Source organism: Mixophyes fleayi, chromosome 5 (assembly GCF_038048845.1).
Source record: "Mixophyes fleayi isolate aMixFle1 chromosome 5, aMixFle1.hap1, whole genome shotgun sequence".
In the NCBI taxonomy this organism is placed as follows: Eukaryota; Metazoa; Chordata; class Amphibia; order Anura; family Limnodynastidae; genus Mixophyes; species Mixophyes fleayi.
In genome coordinates, this window is record NC_134406.1 from 1986761 (window position 1) to 2013907 (window position 27147).

At 44.6% G+C, this 27147-nt stretch overlaps 1 protein-coding gene across 1 annotated transcript in view; it reads left to right on the top strand.

The window, feature by feature from the left end:
• The first annotated feature begins 10188 nt into the window (after positions 1–10188).
• The window catches only part of LOC142157598 (cytochrome P450 2F2-like), a 39650-nt gene continuing 22691 nt past the window's right edge, over positions 10189–27147 (top strand). Inside the window, exons 1-3 of the mRNA XM_075211201.1 lie at positions 10189–10256; positions 13956–14139; positions 26367–26529. Of these exons, the coding sequence (XP_075067302.1) occupies positions 13960–14139; positions 26367–26529 (343 nt within the window). The 5' untranslated portion in view covers positions 10189–10256; positions 13956–13959. The remainder of the gene's footprint in view (positions 10257–13955; positions 14140–26366; positions 26530–27147) is intronic.

Consider the following 27147-nt stretch of genomic DNA (forward strand, 5'->3'; position numbering starts at 1 on the left):
CTAGTCCAGACCCTATGGGAAAAGTGGGGCATTAAGCCCCTACGAACCACCCCGTACCATCCCCAGACCAATGGGTTATGTGAGCGTTTCAATGGAACGCTGAAACACCTCCTGAAGGCATATGTACAGTCTGAAGGGAGAGACTGGGACAGGGCCCTGCAGCAGCTCCTGTTTGCATACAGGGAAGTACCCCAGGAGTCCACCGGATACTCTCCTTTCGAACTTCTGTATGGCCGGAGGGTACGAGGCCCCCTAGACCTGGTTAGAGAGAGCTGGGAAGGAACATTCCAGGCCAATGAGCAGCCTATCCTTAAATATGTAGAGAAGATGAGGGAGAGGATGAAGAGAGTAGCGCAGCTGGCGCAAGGCCATTTAAAAGGAGCCCAGGCAAGACAAAAAGAGTGGTACGATGCCCACGCTCAGGATAGGAAGCTGAACGCAGGACAGAAGGTGATGGTGCTAATCCCAATGAGACGGAATAAACTTCAAGCCACCTGGGATGGCCCATACAAAGTGGTGAGGCAGGTAGGGCCGGTTAACTATGTAGTAGCGCTGGATGATGAGGAAACCTGGCTGAAAACCTTCCACATCAATCGACTAAAAGGTTATGTGGAACGGCAAGTGGCAGCAATGGTGGTGTGTTGTCCCCCCATGGGTCCCACAGAGGTAGACCCCCTACTGGAGATGATAGGGGAGGTGAGAGAGGAAAAGGGGGTGGAGACAGTGACAGTGGGGACGCAGCTAGGAGAGGGACAGAGGCAGGAAATGAGGGAGGTACTGGAGAAGGAGCAGGCCCAATTTACCTGTAAGCCCGGTCGTACCCACCTAGCCACCCACCATGTAGACACGGGGGAGGAGAAGCCCATAAGGCAGGTAGCATACCGCATGACCCCCGCTGTACTGGCCCAAGTACGGAAGGAGATAGAGGAAATGCTGGCCTTAGGAGTAATTAAGAAGTCAAATAGTCCATGGGCTGCAGGGGTGGTATTGGTCCCGAAGAAGGATGGGACCACCCGCTTCTGCGTGGACTACCGTAAACTAAATGAGGTCACCACCACTGATGCTTATCCCATGGCCCGAATAGATGAGCTACTAGACAGGCTAGGGGCAGCCAAGTTTGTGTCAACTTTGGATCTGAGTAAGGGCTATTGGCAAATTCCCCTCACCCCCGAGGCTCAGGAGCGGTCAGCCTTTATAACCCCACTGGGATTGTTTGAATGTACGACAATGCCGTTTGGGATGAAAAATGCTCCAGCCACATTCCAACGGATGGTTGATGACCTGTTGGGGGGGTGTCAGGAATTTGCCCAGGCTTACTTAGATGACATTGCCATCTTCAGCCAGACGTGGGAGGATCACTTAGTGCAGGTGTCAGAGGTCCTGAGGAGAATCAGGCAGGCAGGGTTGACCATTCGCCCAGACAAATGCTTCATGGGCATGGCAGAAGTGCAATACTTGGGGCACCGTGTTGGTGGGGGAATCATACGACCTGAACCGGCAAAAGTAAAAGCCATTGTTCAGTGGCCCCGACCCACCAACCAAAAGCAAGTACGAGCGTTCCTCGGGATCGCAGGGTACTACAGAAAATTTGTGCCGCAGTATAGCACTGTTGCCAGGCCCCTGACTGACTTGACAAAGAAAAAATACTCTAGACGTATAGAATGGACCCCAGAGTGCGAGGGAGCCTTTGACGCTCTGAAGGCAGCATTGACCCAGTCCCCAGTGTTAGCAGCCCCAGACTTCAAGAAACGATTTCTGGTACAGACAGATGCTTCAGGGTGTGGACTCGGTGCTGTGCTCAGCCAAGTGGGGGAGGATGGGCATGAGCACCCAGTAGTTTATTTATCCCGAAAGCTGGTGGATAGAGAGGTAGCCTATGCCACCATTGAAAAAGAATGCCTGGCCATAGTGTGGGCCCTAAAGAAATTACAACCCTACATTTATGGGCAAGAGTTCACAGTAATTACAGACCACAACCCCCTTTACTGGTTACAAAGATCTGCTGGGGAAAATGGGAGGTTATTACGGTGGAGTTTAGCATTACAAGGTTATAACTTTACTATCTCGCACAAAAAGGGAAAAGACCACTCAAATGCGGACGGACTCTCCAGAAGAGAGGAGGAGAACCCTTCATTAAGGAACCCACCGTGCCAAGGAGAACATCTGGAGCCCGACCACCAGACTCCAACTGTCCCCTTGATTTAATAAGGGGGAGGTATGTGACAGACCCGGGCCTTATATTGAGAATATCGTGCCAACCCGGTCTGTCCTCAGTGGGCCAATTGAACAACCATGGCCCACTCTGTTATTAAATGCCGCCCGGTGGCCAGATCTGTTATTACTGTGGTGTCCAGAGAGGGAGGGGAGAGGCAGCTCACAGGAAGTGTGAATCAGCTGTGGACCCTGTGACATCAAAAAGTAGTGGAACGGGTTAAAAAAAGGAGGGTCAGGACCTTATCTAAAATCAGTAGGGGGTCTCTCCCTGTTTGCTAACTATTGTTCTAGCAAGTCTGCAACACAGTCTGAATGGCACCATCACAGCAAGGGGTGACCACTGATGTCATGCACTATTTCCACCCCGGTTACCACCCAAACTCTTCACACCACCAATCACAAGAGGACAGTGAGTGGGGGGGGGTGGTGAGAAGGGACCAAAAAGGAGCTGTCTGGGGGATGGGGGTTGTTGTTGGAGAATCTGGAGACAGCAAGGACCTGTTAGAGAGTAACCGTATTCTCGCAGGGCCTTAAAGGAATGCTTGAGGCAGGAGCTTCTTGACAGAGATCGGACAGTGTACCTCTAGGACTGATTCTGTTACCACTCCATCGGGAGACACTCGCAGATTCTGGGGAATTGGTGAGCCTACATCCGTAGGGAGACTGATACCCAGGGTCCCACCAAGCTGGTGGAGAGTTGGCCGAGCGGCTGGGATCAGCAAGATACACAGACCCACCTTAAGGATCAGAAACCCTGGCCCACTTGGATTGTCAGCTGTGGATTTTATTACCAGGAGTTTGGGCCTGCTAGGACTCTGTGCTTGGAGGTAACCTGCTGGGGATTTTGTTGGGGAGTTTTACTTGCACTGGTGATTTTCTGACACTTGATATATTTGGCGGGGGGAACAAGTTTCTCCTTGGGGAGCACTGTTGTATTTTACTAAGTGTGTGCACTTTGTTTAATAAAAGGGATTATTATTTCTTTCCTGTCTCCTTACCTGTGTGACCTGTGAACCTAGAGGACCGGGTATCTAGAGAGCTTTGGTAATAACCCCGGTGTCCTCACAGCTGCTCTGCAGGGTTCTGATGAACCCTGAAGGAGGACTGAATTATGGAGGGCCCAGAGGTGTTAGACTTCCAAACAGCAGCAGCAAGTGAGGTCCTTGCAGCAGCTGAGGAAGGGTTCTACGGAGCCCTGAAGGAGTATTGCCTCATGGCAGTCCAGGAGCCCAAGCAGAGTTCAGAGATCCATGGCTTCTGTCGATTCTGGGCTATGCCCCTGTAATCTGGCTCCAAACCTCTGGTGACCTAATACAGATTAGAAATTGCACAATGGGAACAAAGCCCTGACAGTAAAAACTGGATGGTGTCAACATGGGCCTGACCCCTGACAGCTGGCTGCCTGTGGACACCTCTGCTACTATAGTAAGTGTAATGTTTACAGGCTGATCCTTATGTACAGTTAAGGTAGTCAGCCTGGATTGGTTAAAGAGGCTTAAGGCCATGTGTATAAAAAGTATAAAACAAAGGCTAGCAGTCCATGTAAAATCTTCTAGTGTATTTACTTAAAGAAAATCTCTCCTTACAGCTACATAAGCCAATAACCATCATCACTACTAACATCCTACTTGTGAATGTGCGATGTTTGTCCCTACTGGGTTTATTTGACCAACTGCACAATTGAATCCATCCCCAGCTGTCCTCTTAGACTGACCATATTGCAGAAGACCTTTACTCCTTGAGAGACATCATCCCGCCACAGTGCAGTAGATATTATTTCAACCCTCTCCAATCCTGTTTGATTGACCTGTTGATGCTCTTGTCCTTGGTATGAAACCAGCTCCAGTGGTGATTAGTAATGACCTGCCCACCATGACCTACAGTGACTGATCCACCTTGGTATTGTAATGAGCGGCTGCACTGATCACCATTGCTCGATCTCTTCTTGTAGCGACTGGGATGCTGCCTCCTGTATGAGAACCTCACTTATATTCACATTCTATTTTGGCTGGTTGCTTAGCAGCTGGGGCACCGTGGCTACACAAAGATATTATATGATTGCAATTTACCTATGGGCTGGAAGGGGGCTCGTAGCTGGAAAGCACTTCTGATTGACCCTCTATACTTTATATAGCAGGGATGACTTGGCCCTCCTGCCGATTATAGCGTTGTGCCTGCACTTCGTTTGCCTGCTGCTACTGACTATATATATTTGAATTACCTGTTGCCTAACCTTCTGCCTGTCCCTGGTGATTCCTTTATCTGCAGCCCATTTTGACCCTTTGGATTGGTTTACTGGTTTACTTACTCGCTGCCTGCTCGGACTTCAGCTTGTCTCCGTTATCCTTGTACAGAGCCCCCTCAAGTATTTTCATTTTCCCCGGTTTCCTCTTGTCTACCATCTCCATACACCTTCGCTACCTGGCATCCATGATAAATTTTTTCTCTACGGTAAAAGCATCTTACTATTGGTGGAGACCTCTCATATTTAGTCGGGTTCAAAGAAATTATCCTGTGTTAGTGTGAGCCATATAATTATAACTGCTGGGAAAAGGAATCCCATGGAGACTGGAACACCAAGTTCTGCTCAAATACTAGCTACCAAGATACAGACAGTCTCTCCAGTTGGTCAAGTGCTGTCTGTTCATTTGTTGTCCCAGGAAGAGGCCACCAGAGCATCCCAAGCAACCAGAAGTTTGATAATGGGCCGTAAGATGAACCTCACTTCTCTGGGGAGCAAAAACTGTTTCTCACCTCCAAGGAATAGTGAAAATTATATTTCAGATTGAGGCCTAATTCTTCTGGTTCTGAGCAACAAAAAGTGGGAATTGTTATCTCTTTAATACAGGGAGACCCACAAACATGGGATTTTGTCCTCGGTCCTAAACTAATCATTGAGTACTCCTCTCAGTAGATGCATTTTCTAAAGCTCTTGCATTACTATATGATGACCCTAACAAGGTGGCCTCTGCTGAAAGTTACCTACAATCCCAGAGGTAAGGTCACAGAACAGCAGTCTAATACTGTGTTCGATTCAGACACTGGTCCAGGGACAGAGAGTTGAACAATCTAGCACTTCGTTGCCAATTCTGTTTGGACTTGCATACTAAGAGATTCCCTGGTTCAAAATCCTGAATTTAATGCAGCTAGCTATTAAAATTGCTAGGCGCATTAAAAAAGGAAAATAGAGAAGGAGCAAGGTGCTTTTGCTTCATCTATAACATCTTCTCCTGTTGTGGCCAGAGCCCATACAGCTGGGGGCTTACAGAATGTCTCAGGAAGAAATGTCCAGGAGATGCTCTCTGGGCCTCTGTCTGTACTGTGGATGTAAGAGTCATGTGGTCCACACCTGTCCCAATAAGCTGGGAAAAGACCAAGCCTAGTGGAGTAGGAAGGGGTCCATTTAGGCATATAATTTTTCGGTTCCAGTACCTCTCTTCAAATTCTTGCTGGTATATTTTTGGAAGGCAAGTCTATGACATCTCAGTTTTCATGGATAGTAGAGCAGCTGAAAATTTCTTGGACATTGGGTTAGCTAAAGCCTTTAAATTTCCTTTCCCCAAAATGGATCCTGTTATCACAGCCTGCAGTCTAGAACGTAATCCCCATAAGCAGTGGCGGATCCAGGGGGGGGGGGGCATTGGTTTGCTGCCGATGGCTGCACACTAAGTGCAGGTCCATTCGGCAGAGACAAGCAGGGAGAGTGTGCTGCCCGGCTGCTCTGAAACACAATCAGAGCAGCTGGGCAGCAGACTCTCCCCGCATGTCTCTGCATAACGGACCTGCACATAGTGTGCAGCCATCGGCAGCAAGAGTTTTCAAACAGGGGGCGGGGACTAAATCGCCAATCCCACCCTAAATCGTCCCGGGTAACAAAAAATTGTAGATCCGCCCCTGTCCCCTAGTAGGAAATAGTCTGAACAAGATTTCACCTTTTATGTTTAGCCATTGGGAGACTGCATTCAGAACATTTGTCTCTATTCCAGATTAATTCTCAAATGGCTCCACTCATTTTAGGTCATCTGTGGTAATACAATCATAATCCTATCGTTGACTGGACTGAAAGTGAAATTATTTGCTGGGGCTGTTTCACAAGATCTTCCTCATGCTTACCATGAGTTCCTAGATGCTTCCTCTAAAAAAGCAGCTGATACTCTATCCCCACACCAAAACCACGACTGTGCTATTGCTCAGGTTCCAGGGGCCAGACTGCCTAAATGGAGATTTTATGCTTTGTCTTCTCCAGAAAATAAGGCCATAGAAGAATATATGAAGGAGAACCTCGGTAAAGGCTTCATAAGACCTTCCAAGTCACCTGCTGGCGCAGAGTTCTTCTTTGCTTCTAAAAAAGATGAGTCTTCGACCCTGTATTGATTTTAGGGGGACTAAATAAATTTACCATCAAAAGTACTTTCCCCATACCATTTGTCTCAGTCTTGTTTGAGCTACTCAAGACAGCTGAAGGCAACTAGCATTGTTTCTAAAATAGACCTTCCTGGAGCACATGATTTAAATCGCATAAAAGAAGGGGATGAGTGAAAGACTGAATTCAATATTCAATCTGAACATTACAAATGTCTAGATATGCTCCTGCAGTCTTTCAGGAATTAACCAATGACATTCTTCAAGATTTCCTGAGCAAATGTATCTAGACGATATCCTGGTCTTTCCCCATTTCTATTATTACATCTGCTTCATGATAAGAAGGTCCTTCTGAAACTCCAGGAGCATTATTTATTTCAAAAATTGGAAAAATGTGAATTTGAAGTTATCAAAATTGCCTTTCTTGGATACATTTTCTCCCTCACAGGATTTTCTATGGATCCCGGTAAGCTTCAGGCCATCCTAGATTGGGTACAACCCCCCAACCTAAAAGCCATCCAGAGGATTCTAGGATTTGTCAACTACTACAGAAAATACTTGGTCTTAGTTGTACCCATCACTGCCCTGACAAAGAAAAGGGACTGACACTATGAATTGGACTCCTCAACCTTGGAAGGACTGCTCTAAAGAGAGCATTTATATCTGCTCCAGGGCTTCATCATCCCAAACCAGAATTAAGTTTTTTCCTTGAAATGGATGCTTCTGATGTTGGTGCTGGAGCCATCCATTCCCAAATTGATCTTATTGATAAGAGATTACATCCCTTTGCCTTTCTTTTTCAGTTCTCGCAAGTTTTCGTCACCCTTTGGCTTTGTTTACTAGACCTCTCTTGCTCGTTGCCTGCTCCGACTTCGACTTGCCACCTTTTATTCTTGCACGCTACCTGCCTTGACCATTAGCATTCCCTCCGATCACCTCTTGTCTACCATCTGGTACATTCTCTCAGTTTGCCAGCTACGTGAGTCTCCATATACCTATACTACCTGGCGTCCATGATAATCCTGAGCTCAAGTCCTGGGAGCATCTGAGTACCTATGAGAATATCGCTCTCTACGGCAAAGAGTGGCTTACTATAGGTAAAGACCTCTAATAGTCTGGTTCTGAGAATGTATCCATTGTCAATGGGAGCCGTAACAGGTATACCCTTGTAATACAAAGGTGACCGAGCCCCAAGTAACTTAGCAGTGAGTGAGGGCCGTAGTATAGGGAGTTAAGGGAAGCTCTCTGATCCAGCTCTAAAAGAAATGACCTGGCACATGGCCTTTCAGGGAGTATGACCTGGCTTAAGGGGCTAAAGGGGCTACAGAGTTGGCAGGAAGGTAGAAGGAAATAGGCCTTTCATGGAGCACATGCAACCAGTGGTTACACATTGCTTTCACAAATAATTATTGTCAGTTGTCACAAATTCTCTGGCCAGACACCAGGGAGGTACCTATCACTAATATGTCTATCACAATCTTTTTCTGCCCAGAGTATAGGACGAAGACCTTCTCTAAGTCATGAAACACTTTCCAGTAGCTTTGGAACCCTGTGATTGTGTTTCCCTCATGTCTTTGCCAGTAGTTGGGAAACCTTTTCAGTGGGTGGTTGTGGACATAGTGCATTTATATTGCCAAGTGACTGGTCCACTAAATAATATAGATGAGGTTGAGCAGGAATAGGTACATCTTTGCCATGGTGAACTATACCAACCTGAGGCTGTAGATCTGGCCTTGATCACTGCGGGTATTGTACCAGGACCCCTGTTAGGAGAGGAGAGCAGAGTAAGCTTTCCCAGTGATATTCTAAATGATCAGGAATCTCAATACATAAGTGATCTTGTCCGATGTCTCTGGCGTGGAGTGTGGAGTGATGCGACTCTGTTCCGCGTCCTACCATTCACAAATGAACGGACTGTACATGCGGTTCAACGGATGATGCAGGTATTTGTGATTTGTGACACAGGATACTTCCTTGGCAGAGTATGTAGTGAGATTCAGAGACTTAGTAGAATGAGCCATGTGGCTAGCACAAATGAATCTACTAAAGCCACAGACCAAATAGAAGAATTGTCATGATTAGTATGCCCGAGTCATTGAGGAAAGGGAGAGGGTGTTAGTTTGTATGCTCACATGTTAAAGCACTCTGCAGGCGGCCTGTGCTGTACATGGTCTAAAACCTCCTGAGTGACAGCAACTATGTACAGTTGTTTGATATCACACCGACCAAATAAATATGCAACTGGGCAAACCTTAGTCGTGTGGAGTTGGTAGTAGCAATGTGAACCATTACCTGACTTTCTCGTGGATGTCAAAGGAAGAGTGATGTTGAAGAGGTTTTCTGTGGCAAACCTCTGGGTGACAGTGCTGACAGCTGGCAGTAGTACTGCTATTCTTTGCTGAACTGTTCTTTGGGAAACCAGCCATACTACGCTCATGGATGTAACATCAGGTAAAAACTGGTGAACATAGGACAATTAGGAGACCCATTTACAGGTGGTTTGTCTTTGACTTCAGCATTGTAGTCAAGTTCCTAACAGAGGTCACTAAGAAATGGCTCCCTAAAGTGATAAACTGTACATCCACGTAAATGCTGGTGGAGCCGAATGATAGAGTAAGAAGCTTATCCTGTAGCAGAGAAAACGCCAAAATGTTCATGGTATAATTGAATCAAATGATAAATCTACAAACTTCAACATCCATCATGTTGTCTGTAATAACCGTTACTGCGTCATCACCTTGCATCATCCATAATGTAGGGGTGCAAGGACTATGGGGTCTGGAAGTATAGGGGGTGGGGGGTGGAAGCCCCTGCACACTCTGCAACAGCGAGAGTTCCTTAACTGCCTTTGATCTACTAAACTCACAGATCATACAAGGCTAACTGCACCTGCACAAGCCCCCGCACACACTCAAAAGAGCAGAACAAGGGCCAGACTACGCCCCCCCAAATCTTGCTATGGGCCCGGTGATTTAGAGTTTTTGCCCCCGATTCTGCAGATTCTATAACATTTTCTATTGAATTTTTCAGGGAACGTTTCCTTGACCCAAAGTGTTTCTATTATTCTGGCTCCAAGTACAACCTCTAATGCGTCTCCTTCCACTGTCTATGGACATGCTAAAGATCCCGGGCCTGATTCATGTTCGGACATAAGTACATTTGCGTGTTATATCTGGCGTGAAATAGTTCTGCGCATGTTCAGAAATGGACCTTGCGCCAATGACCACATTTGCATTCAATTCATGCCTGAACGCAAGTAACATGACAGCCGACGTCTTGAAGGGCAGAACGGGGATGGAAGGGGACGATGAACATAGGCAATGTATACTAAGGGTGTGGCGGGGGAGCAGAAGCGTCATATTCAAGTTCTGAGTTTCTCTAAAGTACGTTTTTTAACCGTTATCAGTTGCACCAGCTACGGGACAGGTGGTTTATAAACGCAAGTTGTGTTCAGGTTGCATCCAAAGATGAATCAGACCCCCTGTGTCATATTTATATCTTTATTTTGCTCTAAGCGAGAGCACCAGCATTTTTATGGTTACTGGGTCCCATCCAGATAGAGGTAAATATTTGATCTGTGAGCTCTCAGCTTATAAACAGGAGGGTGACCAGGGGAAGGACAAGTAGAACGAATATCACAAGAATTATATATCTATCGGTCCAAGCCGCCGGACTTACAGGTCAGTGATATATTCATTTCTAAAGAGAATTGTCAGATAATTACAGATCCCAGTAATGACTTGTAGAAAGTCTTACACAGGTGAAGACAGTAAAACAGCTTCACAGTCTTGTGTCTGGGAGGTAATCACAAGTATGGGGATTAGTATATGGAGCATCATTCATTCATTCATTCATTCACACTTTCTCATATATATTATATATATAAAATACAGGATGTGACTGCAGGAGCACACTTTACACACTTTACACGCTATAGACATACTAATCACAACAATGAACATTTGTAGCATCAATAGACATTCTGATATATGAAATAAATATGAAGATTAGTGCACAATACCAGTGAATGTCCATCTACAGCAACAAGGTGACAGAAAATATTTCTTAATAGCTGTATTTAGTTATTGCAGCTATCAGCTAGGTCCTGTCAGCACTGTCTATAACCTGTAGGGAGATGTAACAGAGGGAAGTATGTACCATGGTATAGAAATGAGCATTAATTTGACATTTACAATATGATACAGATGTGCACTAAGAAAATCATGTTTATCTGAGACATTATTTGCATATTGATATTACAGAGTCTAATACACAAATATTTGTTATTGTGATTAGTGTGTCTATAGTGTGTACAGTGTGCTCCTGTATTATTATCCTGAATAATGTATAGTCAGCAAAAGCAGTGATACACTTTATATTACATTTCAAAAATTTGGGTGCGCAAACTGAATTCCCCTTTATCTCTCACTCTCTATTTCTTACTCTCTCTCTTACTCTCTCTCTCTCAGTTACTCTCTCTCCTTTACTCTCTCTCTCACTCTCTCTTTTACTCTCTCTCTTTCTCTCTTTTACTCTCTCTCACTCTCTCTCTCTCTCTTACTCTCTCTCTCTCTCACTCTATCTCTCTCACTCTCTCTCTTACTCTCTCTCTCTCACTCTCTCTCTCACTCACTCTCTCTCTAACTTCTCTCACTCTCTCTCTTACTCCCTCTCTCTCTCTATCTCTCTCACTCTCTCTCTTACTCTCTCTCTCTCACTCTCTCTCTAACTTCTCTCACTCTCTCTCTTACTGTCTCTCTCTCTCTATCTCTCTCACTCTCTTTCTTACTCTCTTTCTCTCTCTCCACACTATACGGACAAAAGTATTCCTACGCTTGACCATTACACCAACAGGGACTGTAATGACATTGTACACAAATACATATACTGTAATATGGAGTTGGTCCCCCTTTTGCAGTGATAACAGCTTCCACTCTTCTTGGAAGGCTTCCACAAGATGTTGGAGTGTTTCTGTGGGAATTTGTGCCCATTCATTCTGTAGAGCATTTATGAGGTCAGACACTGATGTTGGACGAGAAGACCTGGCTCACAATCTCTGTTCCAGTTCATCCCAAAGGTGTTAGATGGGGTTGAGGTCAGGGCTCTATGCGGGCCAGTCAGGTTCTTCCACACTGCACTCATCAAACCATGTCTTTGTAGTCCTTGCTTTGTGCACTGGGGCACAGTCATGTTGGAATAGAAAAGGGCCTTCCCCAAACTGTTGCCACAAAGTTGGAAGGATAGTATTGTCCAAAATGACTTGGTATGCTGAAGCATTAAGATTGCCCTTCACTGGAGATAAGGGGCTTAGCCCAAACCCTGAAAAACAGTCCCCTACCATTATCTCTCCTCCACCAAACTTCACAGTTGGTATAATGCAGTCAGGCAGGTAACGTTCTCCCGGCATCCGACAAACCCAGACTCGCTCATCTGACTGCCAAACAACTAAGCTCCCGACGCACAGTTTTTGTGCTTACATTGCCAGTGGAAGTTCGGAACTCTTCAGCTATGGAATCAGCAGAGAGTTGGCGACTTGTATGCACCATGCACCTTAGCAGTTGTTGACCCCGCTCTGTGATTTTACGTGGTCTTCTGCTTCATGGCTGAGTTACTGTTGTTCCTAAATGCGTTCACTTTCTAATAATAACACTTACAGTTGACCGTGGAATATCCAGCAGGGATGAAATTTCACGAACCGTCTTATTACAAAGGTGACATCCTATCACAGGACCACGTTTGTCGTCACTGAGCTCTTTAGAACGACCCATTTTGAATTAAAAATGTTTGCAAATGGAGACTGCATGGCTAGGTGCTTGATGCAACGAGTCTGATTGAGACACCTCAATTCAATAATTAACAGGTGTGGCCAAACACTTTTGTCCATATAATGTAATATATATATATATATATATATATATATATATATATATATATATATATGGTTTTCAGATCTCTAGAGAGGCCAGTAATGTAATAATTTGCAGAACATGTCACTATGTATCTGTCAAGGGATATTTGGAACATTCTGAAGGTCTCTAGAGAGGGCAATAAGTGAACAATTAGAGAAGCCTGAACTCCCTATGTTTCACATTGCAAATTAATCTGAACCTTGGAGAGACCTAATTTCATCAATTCATTTTTCTGACCATCAAACCAGTGAGATTAGAGAACGTCTAATTGCTGACACCACATATGTTTCACACCCTGTACCTGGCAACGCTCAGCTCACATTAGTCACCCCCCCCCCCCACATTCACAACAAGGTAACTTCAGATATCACGATGAACAGAATGAAGTGTCCATGTGATACATCTGGTGATGTCTATGAGCGAATATATAGGATTTCATCATAGAAAGTGTTTTAAGACTCTGAATCAGCACAAATCCAGGGAATTGTAATAGTGAGAGAAACATAGTGCAGCACGGTGGCTCAGTGGTTAGCACTTCTGCCTCACAGCGCTGGGGTCATGAGTTCAATTCCCGACCATGGCCTTATCTGCGAGGAGTTTGTATGTTCTCCCTGTGTTTGCGTGGGTTTCCTCCGGGTGCTCCGGTTTCCTCTCACACTCCAAAAACATACTAGTAGGTTAATTGGCTGCTATCAAAATTGACCCTAGTCTCTCTCTCTGTCTGTGTGTGTATATTAGGGAATTTAGACTGTAAGCTCCAATGGGAGCAGGGACTGATGTGAGTGAGTTCTCTGTACAGCGCTGCAGAATCAGCGGCACTATATAAATAAATGGTGATGATGATGATAGTGATTATCTCTACTTATAACCTACAAAACTACTGCAGAAAGTAGAGAGGATGAACTTCTAGCAAATTAAGTATGATATTAATAAAGTATCTTATTCATTTGTCCTGGAGATCTGGCAGAGATTATTACCCCATCCATACTTATTCATTCCTCTTGATACTGTATTATTATAATGGGGATAGGATTAAAATACTTGGCATTTGGGTATCTTGCAGAGAGTTGAGATGAGAGAAGAAGGATGAGGGGGGGGGGAGGGCGGGGACATTTCCTAGCGCTAGGCAGCCATGACCGAATTCCACTATAACAGGAGGTGAGTACAAGCTTGTGGTGCCCGTTTTATAGTGAAAACTATGCCCAGGCCAATCAGCGCACACAATAGATGTGCCCCCTCCATGACATTTAGAGCCCCAGACTGAAAAGCACTTGGACTCTTCCTGACACCCTTAGACTGTGTGTGTTGCATAATAAACGATTATGGGACCCCTGGAATGCCAACTGTGTCATCCCAGTGTTCCCAGTGTACTAGACATGAATCCTTAGGACCTATGGGGGTCTAGACGGATAGTCCGTTTATGGCTGTAGGGATAAGAATAACACATTTCCCTTCTCCTGAAACTTCCAGGACCATGAGCATCTTACCAGTGCTGTCTGTGGCCGTCTCCTTCCTCCTCACACTCCTCTTCCTCCTCTCGTTCTGGAGAAAGCAGAAGAAATATCAGTTTCTACCTCCAGGTCCAGCTCCAATTCCTCTACTGGGGAACCCCAAATATATTGGAATCCATGCTGCCAGCAAGTACTTTCCAGAGGTAGGTAACAAGAATCTAACTGGTGCATCTAATGTCATATGCTATAGAAATGTGCATGCAAAGGACAATGTCAGAGAATTTAATGAGGGTCATTTACTAACAGCAGAATTTACTGATGCACAACACATTTCGATTTGCAAGAATAGGACTATTATTCTATCTCATACCCACATTTCGCTTTTGGTAACTACCTCTGGAAAATGGGGGTGCAGGGGGTACGGCTGCTATGGTGCATTGACAGGGTGAGAATATGCCACATATGAGGAAAGGGGGTAACCTCCTGGGAGTCAGGGGTAAGTCATACCCATTCTACAGAGGGGAGGAGTTTTGGCCTATTTAAGGGCTTACATTCAGTCTAGGCTCTGCTGGTATCTGGGCAGGGTGGATGTCTCACATGTCTCTACTAAAGAAGCCTATATATGCTGATCTTTCTGCATTGCCTTGGTTTAGTGTTCACCTGTATTGCTGTGTTAGGCTGTGGATCCTAAAGCGTCTGTTTAATCCTGACTCAACAATTTGACTGGTGACATTTTGATAACCTACTACAGGTGCCCAGAGGTGATGGGGGTCCAGCCTGGTCACCCTTACCTTCAAGGCTCCCACTCCACCCTCACTCCCCCGCTCCCTGCTTACATTCCCGCTCTGCTCTCAAGAGAGCAGAATGGGGGTCTCTTCATTTAATGTGCCAGTCTTTCACAGGTGCACTGGGCGCATATGCTGGACCAGGCATGTTCCGAAGAGGCCCCCGTTCTGGTCTTTTATATATCCCAGGGATCTGGTAAGGAATATATTTATCTGTTCCAATTACCCGATGAACATTTACACCTCCAAAAATATTTATATCTATACCTCCGTATTATACCTCCATATTATTGCCTGTATCATCACCATGCGGGCTATTCCGAACTGAACTTTGGAATCACCATTGTCCCACAAGATAATATTGGATGCAACCATCATCTATCCTAGGCGCTTAGGAGCATCAGTGATTGCTATATCACCATCAGATTTGCAAAACGTCACTAGATGTGACATTTACCTAGGTGTCTGGGAACAGAAGTGATTTCCTACCCTCATCTATTCATAGTGTTTTTTACACTGAGACTCACAAAGAACTATATATATTTTTTTGAGCTTCACAACAACTATTTTTTCTGGTTAAAAAGGTTTATGAGCCTGATGTAGTTTATACCATCCAGATTGCTCTTTGAGGATATCACAAAAGTTTTTACTGATAATGTTATAGGTCACCTATATTATCGTTAATCCCTTTAAGAGATGGTATCAACATATATATAATAACATAAATGTTTATGTATTTGTTTTAATAAATTGTTTTTAACTATTCACATTACAGTACCAGTGTTTTTTCTGATTTGAGGTCTCACTTCAATTTGTTTGTTATATATATTTTTTATCTACGGGGTTGCAGATCCCGTGCAGTTGGTCCTTCCGATCATACCCAGTTCTGCCTTCACGAGCAGTACACGGTGAAGCGGGACAGACCTCCCAACTCTCCTATGTGAAACAGTCACTCAAATTCGGGACTGTCCCACCAGATTCAGGACAGTTGGCAGACTGTCCTCCTCTCTCCTACCTGTTCTTGTCACTGTCACCACTTGTGGCTGCTGGTTATTTTGGCTCTGGATCCTTGGAGGTCCTATTTGGTAAAAAAAAAAAAAAAGGGTACATGAAATTTAGAAAACTTCAACAATCCCTGGCATTAAATCAATATATCACCCAAGTTTTATAATTAGGCCCCCCCTTCTGCCCACATGCTTTATCCACACATGTCCCCCCTCTGCCCAGCACCTTTAGTCACACATGTCCCCCTCTGTCTCAGCACCTTTAGTCACACATGTCCCCCTCTGTCTCAGCACCTTTAGTCACTCATGTCCCCCTCTGTCCCAGCACCTCTAGTCACACATGTCCCCCTCTGTCCCAGCACCTTTAGTCACACATGTCCCCCTCTGTCCCAGCACCTCTAGTCATACATGTCCCCCTCTGTCCCAGCACCTCTAGTCACACATGTCCCCTCTGTCCCAGCACCTTTAGTCACACATGTCCCCCTCTGTCCCAGCACCTTTAGTCACACATGTCCCTCTCTGTCCCAGCACCTTTAGTCACACATGTCCCTCTCTGTCCCAGCACCTTTAGTCACACATGTCCCTCTCTGTCCCAGCACCTTTAGTCACACATGTCCCCCTCTGTCCCAGCATCTTTAGTCACACATGTCCCCCTCTTTCCCAGCACCTTTAGTCACACATGTCCCCCTCTGTCCCAGCACCTTTAGTCACACATGTCCCCCTCTGCCTCAGCACCTTTAGTCACACATGTCCCCCTCTGTCCCAGCACCTTTAGTCACACATGTCCCCCTCTGTCCCAGCACCTCTAGTCATACATGTCCCCCTCTGTCCCAGCACCTCTAGTCACACATGTCCCCCTCTGTCCCAGCACCTTTAGTCACACATGTCCCCCTCTGTCCCAGCACCTCTAGTCACACATGTCCCCTCTGTCCCAGCACCTTTAGTCACACATGTCCCCCTCTGTCCCAGCAACTTTAGTCACACATGTCCCTCTCTGTCCCAGCACCTTTAGTCACACATGTCCCTCTCTGTCCCAGCACCTTTAGTCACACATGTCCCCCTCTGTCCCAGCATCTTTAGTCACACATGTCCCCCTCTGTCCCAGCACCTTTAGTCACACATGTCCCCCTCTGTCCCAGCACCTTTAGTCACACATGTCCCCCTCTGTCCCAGCACCTTTAGTCACACATGTCCCCCTCTGTCCCAGCACCTTTAGTCACACATGTCCCCCTCTGTCCCAGCACCTCTAGTCACACATGTCCCCCTCTGTCCCAGCACCTCTAGTCACACATGTCCCCCTCTGTCCCAGCACCTCTAGTCACACATGTCCCCCTCTGTCCCAGCACCTTTAGTCACACATGTCCCTCTCTGTCCCAGCACCTTTAGTCACACATGTCCCCCTCTGTCCCAGCACCTTTAGTCACACATGTCGCCCTCTGTTCCAGCACCTTTAGTCACACATGTCCCCCTCTGTCCCAGCACCTTTAGTCACACATGTCCCCCTCTGTCCCAGCACCTTTAGTCACACATGTCCCCCTCTGTCCCAGCACCTTTATTCACACATGTGCCCCTCTGTCCCAGCACCTTTAGTCACACATGTCCCCCTCTGTCCCAGCACCTTTAGTCACACATGTCCCCCCTCTGCCTCAGCACCTTTAGTTACACATGTCCCTCTCTGTCTCAGCACCTTTAGTCACACATGTCCCCCTCTGTCCCAGCACCTTTAGTCACACATGTCCCCTCTGTCCCAGCACCTTTAGTCACACATGTCCCTCTCTGTCCCAGCACCTTTAGTCACACATATCCCCCTCTGTCCCAGCACCTTTAGTCACACATGTCCCCCTCTGTCCCAGCACCTTTAGTCAGACATGTCCCCCTCTGTCCCAGCACCTTTAGTCACACATGTCCCCCCCTCTGTCCCAGCACCTTTAGTCACACATGTCCCCCTCTGTCCCAGCACCTTTAGTCAGACATATCCCCCTCTGTCCCAGCACCTTTAGTCACACATGTATCCCTCTATCCTGCAGCTTCAATCCCCCCCCTACACACACTAACTCCCCCTCCTCTTACCTTGTTGTACACGAGTCGCTCAAGGGACAGAGAGAAATGCTGCAGCTCTGCACAGACCATAGAGTTCCAGCAGCCCCGCCTACACTTCCTACCATGTGACCACTGCGGTCACATGACCTGGTGATGTAGCTGTTACTGAGATGGGATGGAGACAGCCTGTGCGGTCTGTGCAGGGGCTGTCACATCGCAGAGTACTCACTGCAGCCGCATCATTCATTCACAGAATATTGTACTACAACTTGTAGTACTCTGCGATGTGACAGCCCCTGCACAGGCTGTCTCCATTGCATTACCACTGGACCACCAGGCGGCCCAAAATACTGTTATTCTGTCCTGCCCGGGTGTCATTTGCCCCCCTGTACCCCGGGCCAGCCCGCCCCTGCCTCCTTCCTCATGTCTTCCTATGTCTTCCCTCCTATTCCACTTGTGCGGCCTTGTGTGTGGCCTCATGCATGCTCTTCACAACACATTTTATATACCATATACCTAAAACGCCTTATGCACAGTTTTATGATTCTTGTATGTCCAGGGCTATGTCTGTTGATTCTTTATGCCTTTTTGTATACTGTCACTTCCCACTGTACAGTGCTGCAGATATTTGTGGCACCTTATAAATAAACAATAATAATTAAGAATACTTAGTATAGTACATACATGTCAGTATACAGTATAACCCATGCTGAAATATACTATACTGCATCCATGCTAGTGTGCAGTACACCCCAATGCCAATATATAATACACTGCAAAATTGCCAGCATACAGTATATTCCAATGCCAGTATATAATATACTACATCCAGTGTCCAGTATGGCCTATAATTGCCAATATATAGTATAGTACATCCATAACATTTAAGTAATCTTGGTTCAACAATATCAGCAATTTGCAAACATAAATCACCATAGCACATAGGTCACTAAATAAATACTGTATATCTCACTTTGAATTTAGGTACTGTGCTTCAGTGAAATGGGCATTACTGGATAAATACTTCTGAGAGATAACCGGTTGCTAATGAGTTAATTAGACCATTACACTAAATGCTGCTGTAGCATTTAGTGTTATCTAGAAAAATAAATCACGGTAGACATTTAGTGCAATTATACACCACTTATCACACAAAATCAGTGGAGATGCAACAAGGATTAATCCAGTTTATTAAGGTTAGATGTTGTAGCAGAAATAACTGTAGAGTCATGGCCAAAGGTTTTGAGAATGACACAAGTATTGGTTTTCACAAAGTTTGTTGGTTTAGTGTTTTTAGACCTTTTTGTTAGATGTTGCTTTGGTATACTGAAGTAAAATTACAAGCATTTCATAAGTGTCAAAGGCTTTTATTGGCAATTACATTAAGTTTATGCAAATAGTCAATATTTGCAGTGTTGACCCCTCTTTTTGAAGACCTCTGCAATTCGCCCTGGCATGCTGTCAATCAACTTCTGGGCCACATTCTGACTGATATCCGCCCATTCTTGCCTAATCAATGCTTGGAGTTTTTCCAGCATTTGTGGGTTTTTGTTTGTCCACCTGCCTCTTGAGGATTGACCTCAAGTTCTCAATGGGATTAAGATTTGGGGAGTTTCTTGGCCATGGACCCAAAGTTTCGATGCTTCGATCCCCGAGCCACTTAGTTATCAATATTGCCTTATAGCAAGGTGCTCCATCATGCTGGGAAAGGCACTGTTCGTCACCAAACTGTTCTTGGATGGTTGGGAGAAGTTGCTCTTGGAGAATGTTTTAGGGTACCATTCTTTATTCGTGGCTGTGTTCTTAGGCAAAATTGTGAGTGAGCCCACTCCCTTGGCTGAGAAGCAGCCCCACACATGAATAGTCTCAGGATGCTTTACTGATGGCATGACACAAGAATGATGGTAGCGCTCACATTTATTTCTCTGGACAATGGTTTTTCCAGATTTCCCAAACAATCTGAAAGGGGATTCATCAGAGAAAATTACTTTATCCCAGTCCTCTGCAGTCCAATCCCTGTACCTTTTGCAGAATATCAGCCTGTCCCTGATGTTGTACCTGGAGAGAAATGGCTTCTTTGCTGGCCTTCTTGACACCAGGCCATCCTCCAAAATTCTTCACCTCACTGTGCGTGCAGATGCACTGACACCTGCCTGCTGCCATTCCTGAGCAAGCTCTGCACTGGTGGTGCCCCGATCCCGCAGCTGAATCAGCTTTAGGAGATGGTCCTGGCGCTTGCTGGATGTTCTTGGGCGCCCTGAAGCCTTCTTCACAACTATAGAACCTCTCTTTTTGAAGTTCTTGATGATCTCATAAATGGTTAATCTAGGTTCAATCTTACTAGCAGCAATATCCTTGCCTGTGAAGCCCTTTTTGTGCAAAGCAATGATTACTGTATGTGTTTCCTTGCAGTTAACCATGGTTAGCAGAGGAAGAACAATGATTTCAAGCACCACCCTCCTTTAAAAGCTTCCAGTCTGTTATTCTAACTCAATCAGCATGACAGAGTGATCTCCAGCTTTGTCCTTGTCAACACTCTCACCTGTGTTAACAAGAGAAATGCAGTGAAAAAGTTGTTTTTGGGATAAGGTTCACTGTCATGGCAAAGAGGGACTTTGAAATTATTTTCAATTCATCTGATCATCTTCATGACATACTGGACTATATGCAAATTGCCATAATAAAAACTGAGGCACCAGACTTTGTGAAAAATAATATTTGTGTCATTCTCAAAACTTTTATCCATGACTGTACAGTCACAATTAGAGGTTTTAATAACACAACTTGATGTTTCATATTTCACTTAATAACAGGAACATAGAAAAGCAAATAAACCATAAACTTATCTGTCTTCATATGAGTCCTGCTGACATTTTATAGCCAGTGGCAAGCTGGGTCTTTTTACTATTTTTTCAAAGATGTTGGGCTGACTTTTAAGTCTATAACTTTAGCTGCAGAAATTCCTCAGGGCAACAGTCTAGCACAGGCACTCAATGGCTCCTTTATTCTAATGCAGTCAGATGCTCTAGTGAGCAGTCTAGGGCTGTAGTTTGCAGTTTGTCCACCCCAAAATAACCAATGCAATTTGCACTGAACCTCTCAGAGGCACTCTGGAAACTGTAGTGTTCCGAATGCTTGCATGCCGTAACATACCTGTGCTTTGCAGGATATTACATTCTCCCCCGCTGGACACAAAGCATGTCCTCATTCTGGATAAGAATCACAGAAGTCCACAAAAGTCTTTTCAAAACAATTTTAACCTTATCTGCAATGAAAGTAATCAAACTCGTTAATAGGCCATTCAAATTAGCCTTGCACTACTGCCTGTATTTGGAAAGTAAGACATCCCTAATGCTTCTCTCTGACCTCCTGACGGCCACTGGCACATTGTCAATATCAAAATCATTAATCCATATTAGTGTCAACCTTGTCATTATCCTCACTTACAGTTTCATCACTCTCTATCACTCTCTACCTAGACGATGTCTTCCATGTCTGACTCTAGGGATAAAGTCATTGGTGACTCTGGGATCACAGGCCCATACATAGCCATGAGTTAGTCCGTGGATTTACTGTCAGAGAAGTGCCTTCTTCATCCTCACATTCCTGAATGTTGGTAGAACTGACCATGCACAACTTGAGTTAGTCTCTGTGGACTACACTAGAAGTTCTGCCATTTTCTATTTCAATTGTGTATACAGCAACACCATGAATTGGGATGTTAGTGACAACATTCGGAATCAGATCCTATCTACTATCAAGTTTACTATTGTGATTGTTCTTTTTTTTGCCCTTGCATTTGAATTATAATTCTCTTTCTGATGTTGGTCCACAGCTTCCATGCGCTGCTGGACAATTCCTTGAGCTTCTTGTTATCTGTACTGGTGTATAACAACAGGTCTACAGGCAATTTACCTTGTCTTCCAAACAGCAGGTAGTAGGGTGTGAACCCTGTAGAGCAATGTTCAATATTATTGTATAGGAAGGTCTATTCGGAGAATAGACTGAGCCACTCTAGTCGCTGTGGCAGAGGGATGGCTCTCACAATGCCAATCAAGGTTTAATTAATATTTTCACAAAGGCTATTACATTGAGGATGATATAATGTCATCCTCATCTTCTTGCAACTGTACATATCACAGAGTTTCTGGAACAGTTGCGATTTAAATGCAGGGCCCCTGATCTGTGAGGATTTTCTTAGGGAACCCATCAGTTTTACCAACTCTTCCCAGAATACAGCAGCTGTGGTTCTAGGTGTCTGGTCTTTCACAGGTGCTACCACTGTAAATTTGGTGTAATGGTCTGTGATGGTCAATGGGTATTGGTACCGTGTACTACTGTTCTCTAGCTTCACGTGATCCATGGCCACAATTTCCAGTGTACAATCATTTTTCCAAATCTGCATTGCCATTGGATTTTCCACTCCAGTATCTAAGGGTGTACTGCAAGCTGGTGAGTCCAGAGGGCCAACTTTGTTCAAGAGCACCAATCTGGCCGTTTGCAGATCGTCAGCGGATTATTGTTAGTGAAAACAATGAACAGGGCGGCTGGCAAGTAGTTTTTGAACTTTTCTGTCACTGCCCATACCAGGGTCAGAAATTTCAATTTGAAAGCTCTGTAGATCTCATCATTCCTTTCAGTCTCTTACAGACACCAGCATAGAAAATGACCTTTTTCCTACAATCTTGAACATGCGTTAAGACTGCGCCCAACCTTCTGGAACTGGTATCAGTATATACGTGACATTTTTTGCAGTCGGGATAGGCCAACAAGTGGGCAACAATTAATAAAGCTTTCAGCTGATCAAATGCCCCTTGTTGATGTCCAGTCCATTCAACAGGAATATTCCTCCGATGCCCCTTTCCAGGTTCTCCACGCAATAATTTGTGCAAAGGAGCTGCAACCTTCACAAAATTTTCCACACACTTCCTACTGTATCCATTAAATTTGAAGAACCTCCAGACATCTTTCACAGTTTTGGGAGCAGGTCAATCGCTCACTGCGCTTGTCTTCTCTGGTTCTGGTGTCACTCCTTCTGAGCTGACAATGTGTCCTAAGTATTGAACTTTTGGCTTCAACAGGTGGCACTTGGACTGTTTCACCTTCAAACCAGATGCTTCAGCTGTACCTCATATGTCTTGAGCAGGGCCTTCTCTCCTGTTTTCAACACTTCTAACTCTGCTATCCAGCTGCCTAGCCCTCCTCCTCAAGGACCCTCTGCCCTCTGATCCCTCTAGCTTCTCTCCTCACCACTCTGGGGGTTTCCCTGTCATCCGCACCCTCCCTCTTGGGCTACATCGTATGCGGATCTTCCCTCTCCCCTCCCCCCCCCTCTCTAGCTGTGCTTTGAGCTTCTGAGTTACTGTGCTTATTGTTTACTGTACCGTGCTTTCTCACCTCGTATTGTAATTGTATGTCCCTGTACGGTGCTACGAATACCTAGTGGCGCCCAATAAATAATAATAACAATAATAATAACAATAATAATAATAATATGTTCTGGAGAAGATGATGTTATCCAGATACAGTAGCAATAATTTTGAAATTCATGTGACCCAGGCAGGATTCCATGACTCGCTGGAATGCAGCAGGTGTGTTGCAACGTCCGAACAGCAATCATTCAAATTCGAACACATAGGGGTTGTAAATGCAGTTTTCTCCTGATCTTCACTGGTCAGGTCCAGCATGGAGAAGTATGCTGCGGGCTTCAATGCAGTCAATGACTCTTCTATCCTTGGCAGAGGGTAGACTTCTTTATGAGTCACCTGATTCAACTTCTGATAATCTATGCAGAAATGTAGGCTACCACCTTGGTCAACAATTCTAGCCTTTCCCACTTCTCCACCTACCTTTACAAACTTTTGATGCCTTTGTAGAAATCAAATTGCTTGTTGGAGGGCACACCAGTCTGGCGGTGCAATGGTCTGTAATTCTGCCTTCAAAGCCATGACCAATTCATCAGAACAGCTCTGCAGGATGTTCATTCCAATTATCACTGTAGATATTCTGTCATCCCAGACGTCTGTGATAACACACCCTTGTTTTTACAGAACAGTCTGCCCTATCTTCAAATCAACTTCCCAATAGCCCCGGCAGGCGATGCTAAGACAATTGATGGCCAACAAGTTCAGCCAGGCAGGAGGTGGTGGGGTCAGTTCTCCCCCTTCCCCCCCCCCTCCAATGTTGCTTGAATTTCTCCAACTGGATTGTCATGACCTGGGAGCGTGTATCCAAGACAAGAGGTATGTTGATCCCATTAATTTGAACGATGATGGTGGGGCAGTGGCCGACATATCAGGGACACCATTCCCTTGGTGTTGATCTACTGGAGAACTTCTTCCTCATGGCTTTGTAGTTTAAAGGTTTGTTCTTCCTTGTCCATCAAACTGGTCAGAGGACAGTCTTCCAGTATATCTGGGGTGATCCTGCGATCCTGAGGTAGCGTTGCCATTTCTCTAGGTGCCTCTCACTCTTTTCTTTGTGTGGTGTCTGTTCACTCTTGACGTGTTGCAACTTCCTGTCTATCATGCTAATTTCACAAAACAGGTCAACCATATGTACCTTTATGGTGCTGACTGAATCTGACATAACAATTTGGGTCCTTTGGCTGGTAGCTTCTTGGATCAAGCTGATGACCACCTCCCCCATTTAAATGGTTTCAGGGAGGTTGATTTTGCCTTTATATCTGGGTTTTCCTACAACTTTACTTTTTTACATTGGTCAGAGCCCAAGACTTCAATAGCGGGTTCCTTAAATTCTGAGGAGGTGTTAGCTGGACCTTGCTGCCTGAGCATATGCACTTCAGAGTTGCTCCACATGCACCTTCAATGAATTGGTTTATTAAGTCTCATCTACCCGTCTAACTTTAGTGGGATCATAACTCTGAATACCCCTCAGGATCTCTTGCAGTATGAGTACAAATTCCCACAGGGTTTTGCCTGGCTGTTGCCATTTGGCATAAAAATGCATCTTAAATTCAGACACAATTCGTGTATCAAAGATGGTAGCTAACTTTTTCAAAATTTGATCTAGATTGTCTTCATCCTTGAGAGGCCACATCTCAACTTCTCTAAACGCAGATACTTTCAATTGGCTAACTAGGATCTCAATCTTCTGTTGTTCCAGTAGTGGTTATAGACAGAACGTCGAATACATTTTTCTCCAGAACTCGCAGAGCAAACTGGTACCAATGTGATATGAGTAACCGGAAAAGCTGGTGAGCCATTGTAGACCAGAGTAATATGGCATGGTTATAAGTGCACTGGCAGCCATGATTGGACTCTCACTCCCTGTGAGTGATCGTTGCTCCTTCTGCAACATCTAGTTTTAGACGGGGTGGGTGACTTGCTTTGGACTCTTAGTAGATCCTGATCGTGATGCCGAGTTGTCACGGGGCAGATGGTTGGCACCCCCAGAAGTAGTGTAAGGAAGGATTCTACAGGCCAGTTAGTATGGTAGAGAGGAAAAGATTCCCCAGTAGTGTTGGAATAAAACAAGGAACAAGGGGCTAAAACTGCATAAACTCGTCAGATTATTCTCTTTGCTTGTGGCATAAGTTTTACCACAGAGGCAGTGAAGTAGCATTAATGTAGGGAAGTAATACCACAATACCATCAATATGCAATTTTATGCAACATGTCACAAAATAAATAACATTTTAGGAATCTTGGTTCAACAAAATTATCAATATCCAAACATAAATTTCCACAACACATAGATCGCTGAATAAATATATCTCACTTTGAAATTAGGCATTGTGCTTCAGTGAAATGTGTTTCATTGGATAAATACTTTTGAGAGACAACCGGTTGCTAATGAGTTAATTGGGCCACTAGACTAAATGCTACAGCAAAAGATTATCTAGATAAATCAATCACGATAGACTTTTAGTTCATTTATACACCATTTATCATACAAAATTTGCAGAGATGCAGCAAGGATTAATCCAGTTTGTTCAGGTTAGATGCTTTATCAGAAATGAGTGTAGATTAGTGCCACTTTATAAGAGACAGAACACATGGGGGTAAATTGTTATCCACAAGTTAAAGTGGAGTTTCAGCTGGACTCATGAAGCTTATTTATTTGTACAAGATGCAATCAGTAATCGATCTCTCCCAGTAACTGTAGAGTTAAACAACTTGCAATTCTCTCATCAGCAACCATTTTAGACAGTTTGCATTTTGTTAATTGATACAAAAAACTATTAACACTTCTATTTTTGAAAGGATTCTTACTTTGCAGCATTTTTTCCACACCTGCCTGTAACTTTTGCACAGTACAGTATGTACTGATATAATGTGATATGTGCTTTCCCATAATGCTGTCCTTTCCCCAATGATGAATTCCCCTTGGTAAGGCTATCCTTATTCCAAAATATCCTCTGGCTCACAGCTGTCCCCATCATTATTATAGTAAGCCGGTCCTGAGCATCATGTTACATAAGGCCCTATGCGTTCTGAGTTATTTTACTGGATGAACTCACTTACTGTCTCTAATACACCCGGTTGTTTTTATTTTTCTGCCACCTGTGTGGGTAGATTTATTGGGGTATATGTTGGTATAACGCCATTGGTGTAACTATCACTTGTGCTTGTTCTGCAGCTCTCTAAGAAGTACGGTCCCATATTCACTATCTGGAAACTAACGGATCCTGTGGTGGTTCTCTGCGGCTATGACGTAGTGAAAGACGCTCTGTTAAATCATGGCGAGGAGTTTAGTGGTCGTCCGCACTCAGAAGTGATGAACAAATTTGCTGAAGGATACAGTAAGACACCTCTATGGATTTACTGAATTCTCAGCTGCTCATGTAAAAGTGTTAATACGACAGCATTGGTGTCATTCCCCTAAACGAGGGAGAATTGCAGAGTTTCAGAAAGAGGCCGGAACTGGTTTCAAAAATCCCAAAAATGTTTATTAACCCCAAGTTAGTAGAGAGGAAAGATGCACATATAACAGGTATTGTGTTAGGTAGTCTTCTCTGATTTTGGTGGTAATGATGTCTCCTTATATGATAGCAAAGCTCCACCTTCATAAATATGTTACCAAATAAATTCAAAGAGGAAAACAAGTCAATGTCTTTAGAAATTAGATGACTGAGAACTACATCCAACAACATGTAAAGGTTGAACAATACTCAATAATAAACATTATGGTCAGTGTTATGAGGTCAATGACTTCACTTAGTAAATATCTTATGGTGCCTGATTAATTACTCTGTATTCAAGTATGGAAGATTTAGGAATCTATTAATTAATTCTATAATTGTTATGAAAATCAATATACATCACCGCAAATTACAGCGATACTTAATGAATCACCTGTGTAATGTACCATGTCTGGGGCCACTCTGGGAGCTCCGGTGAAGTCCCCCCCCCCCCCCTCC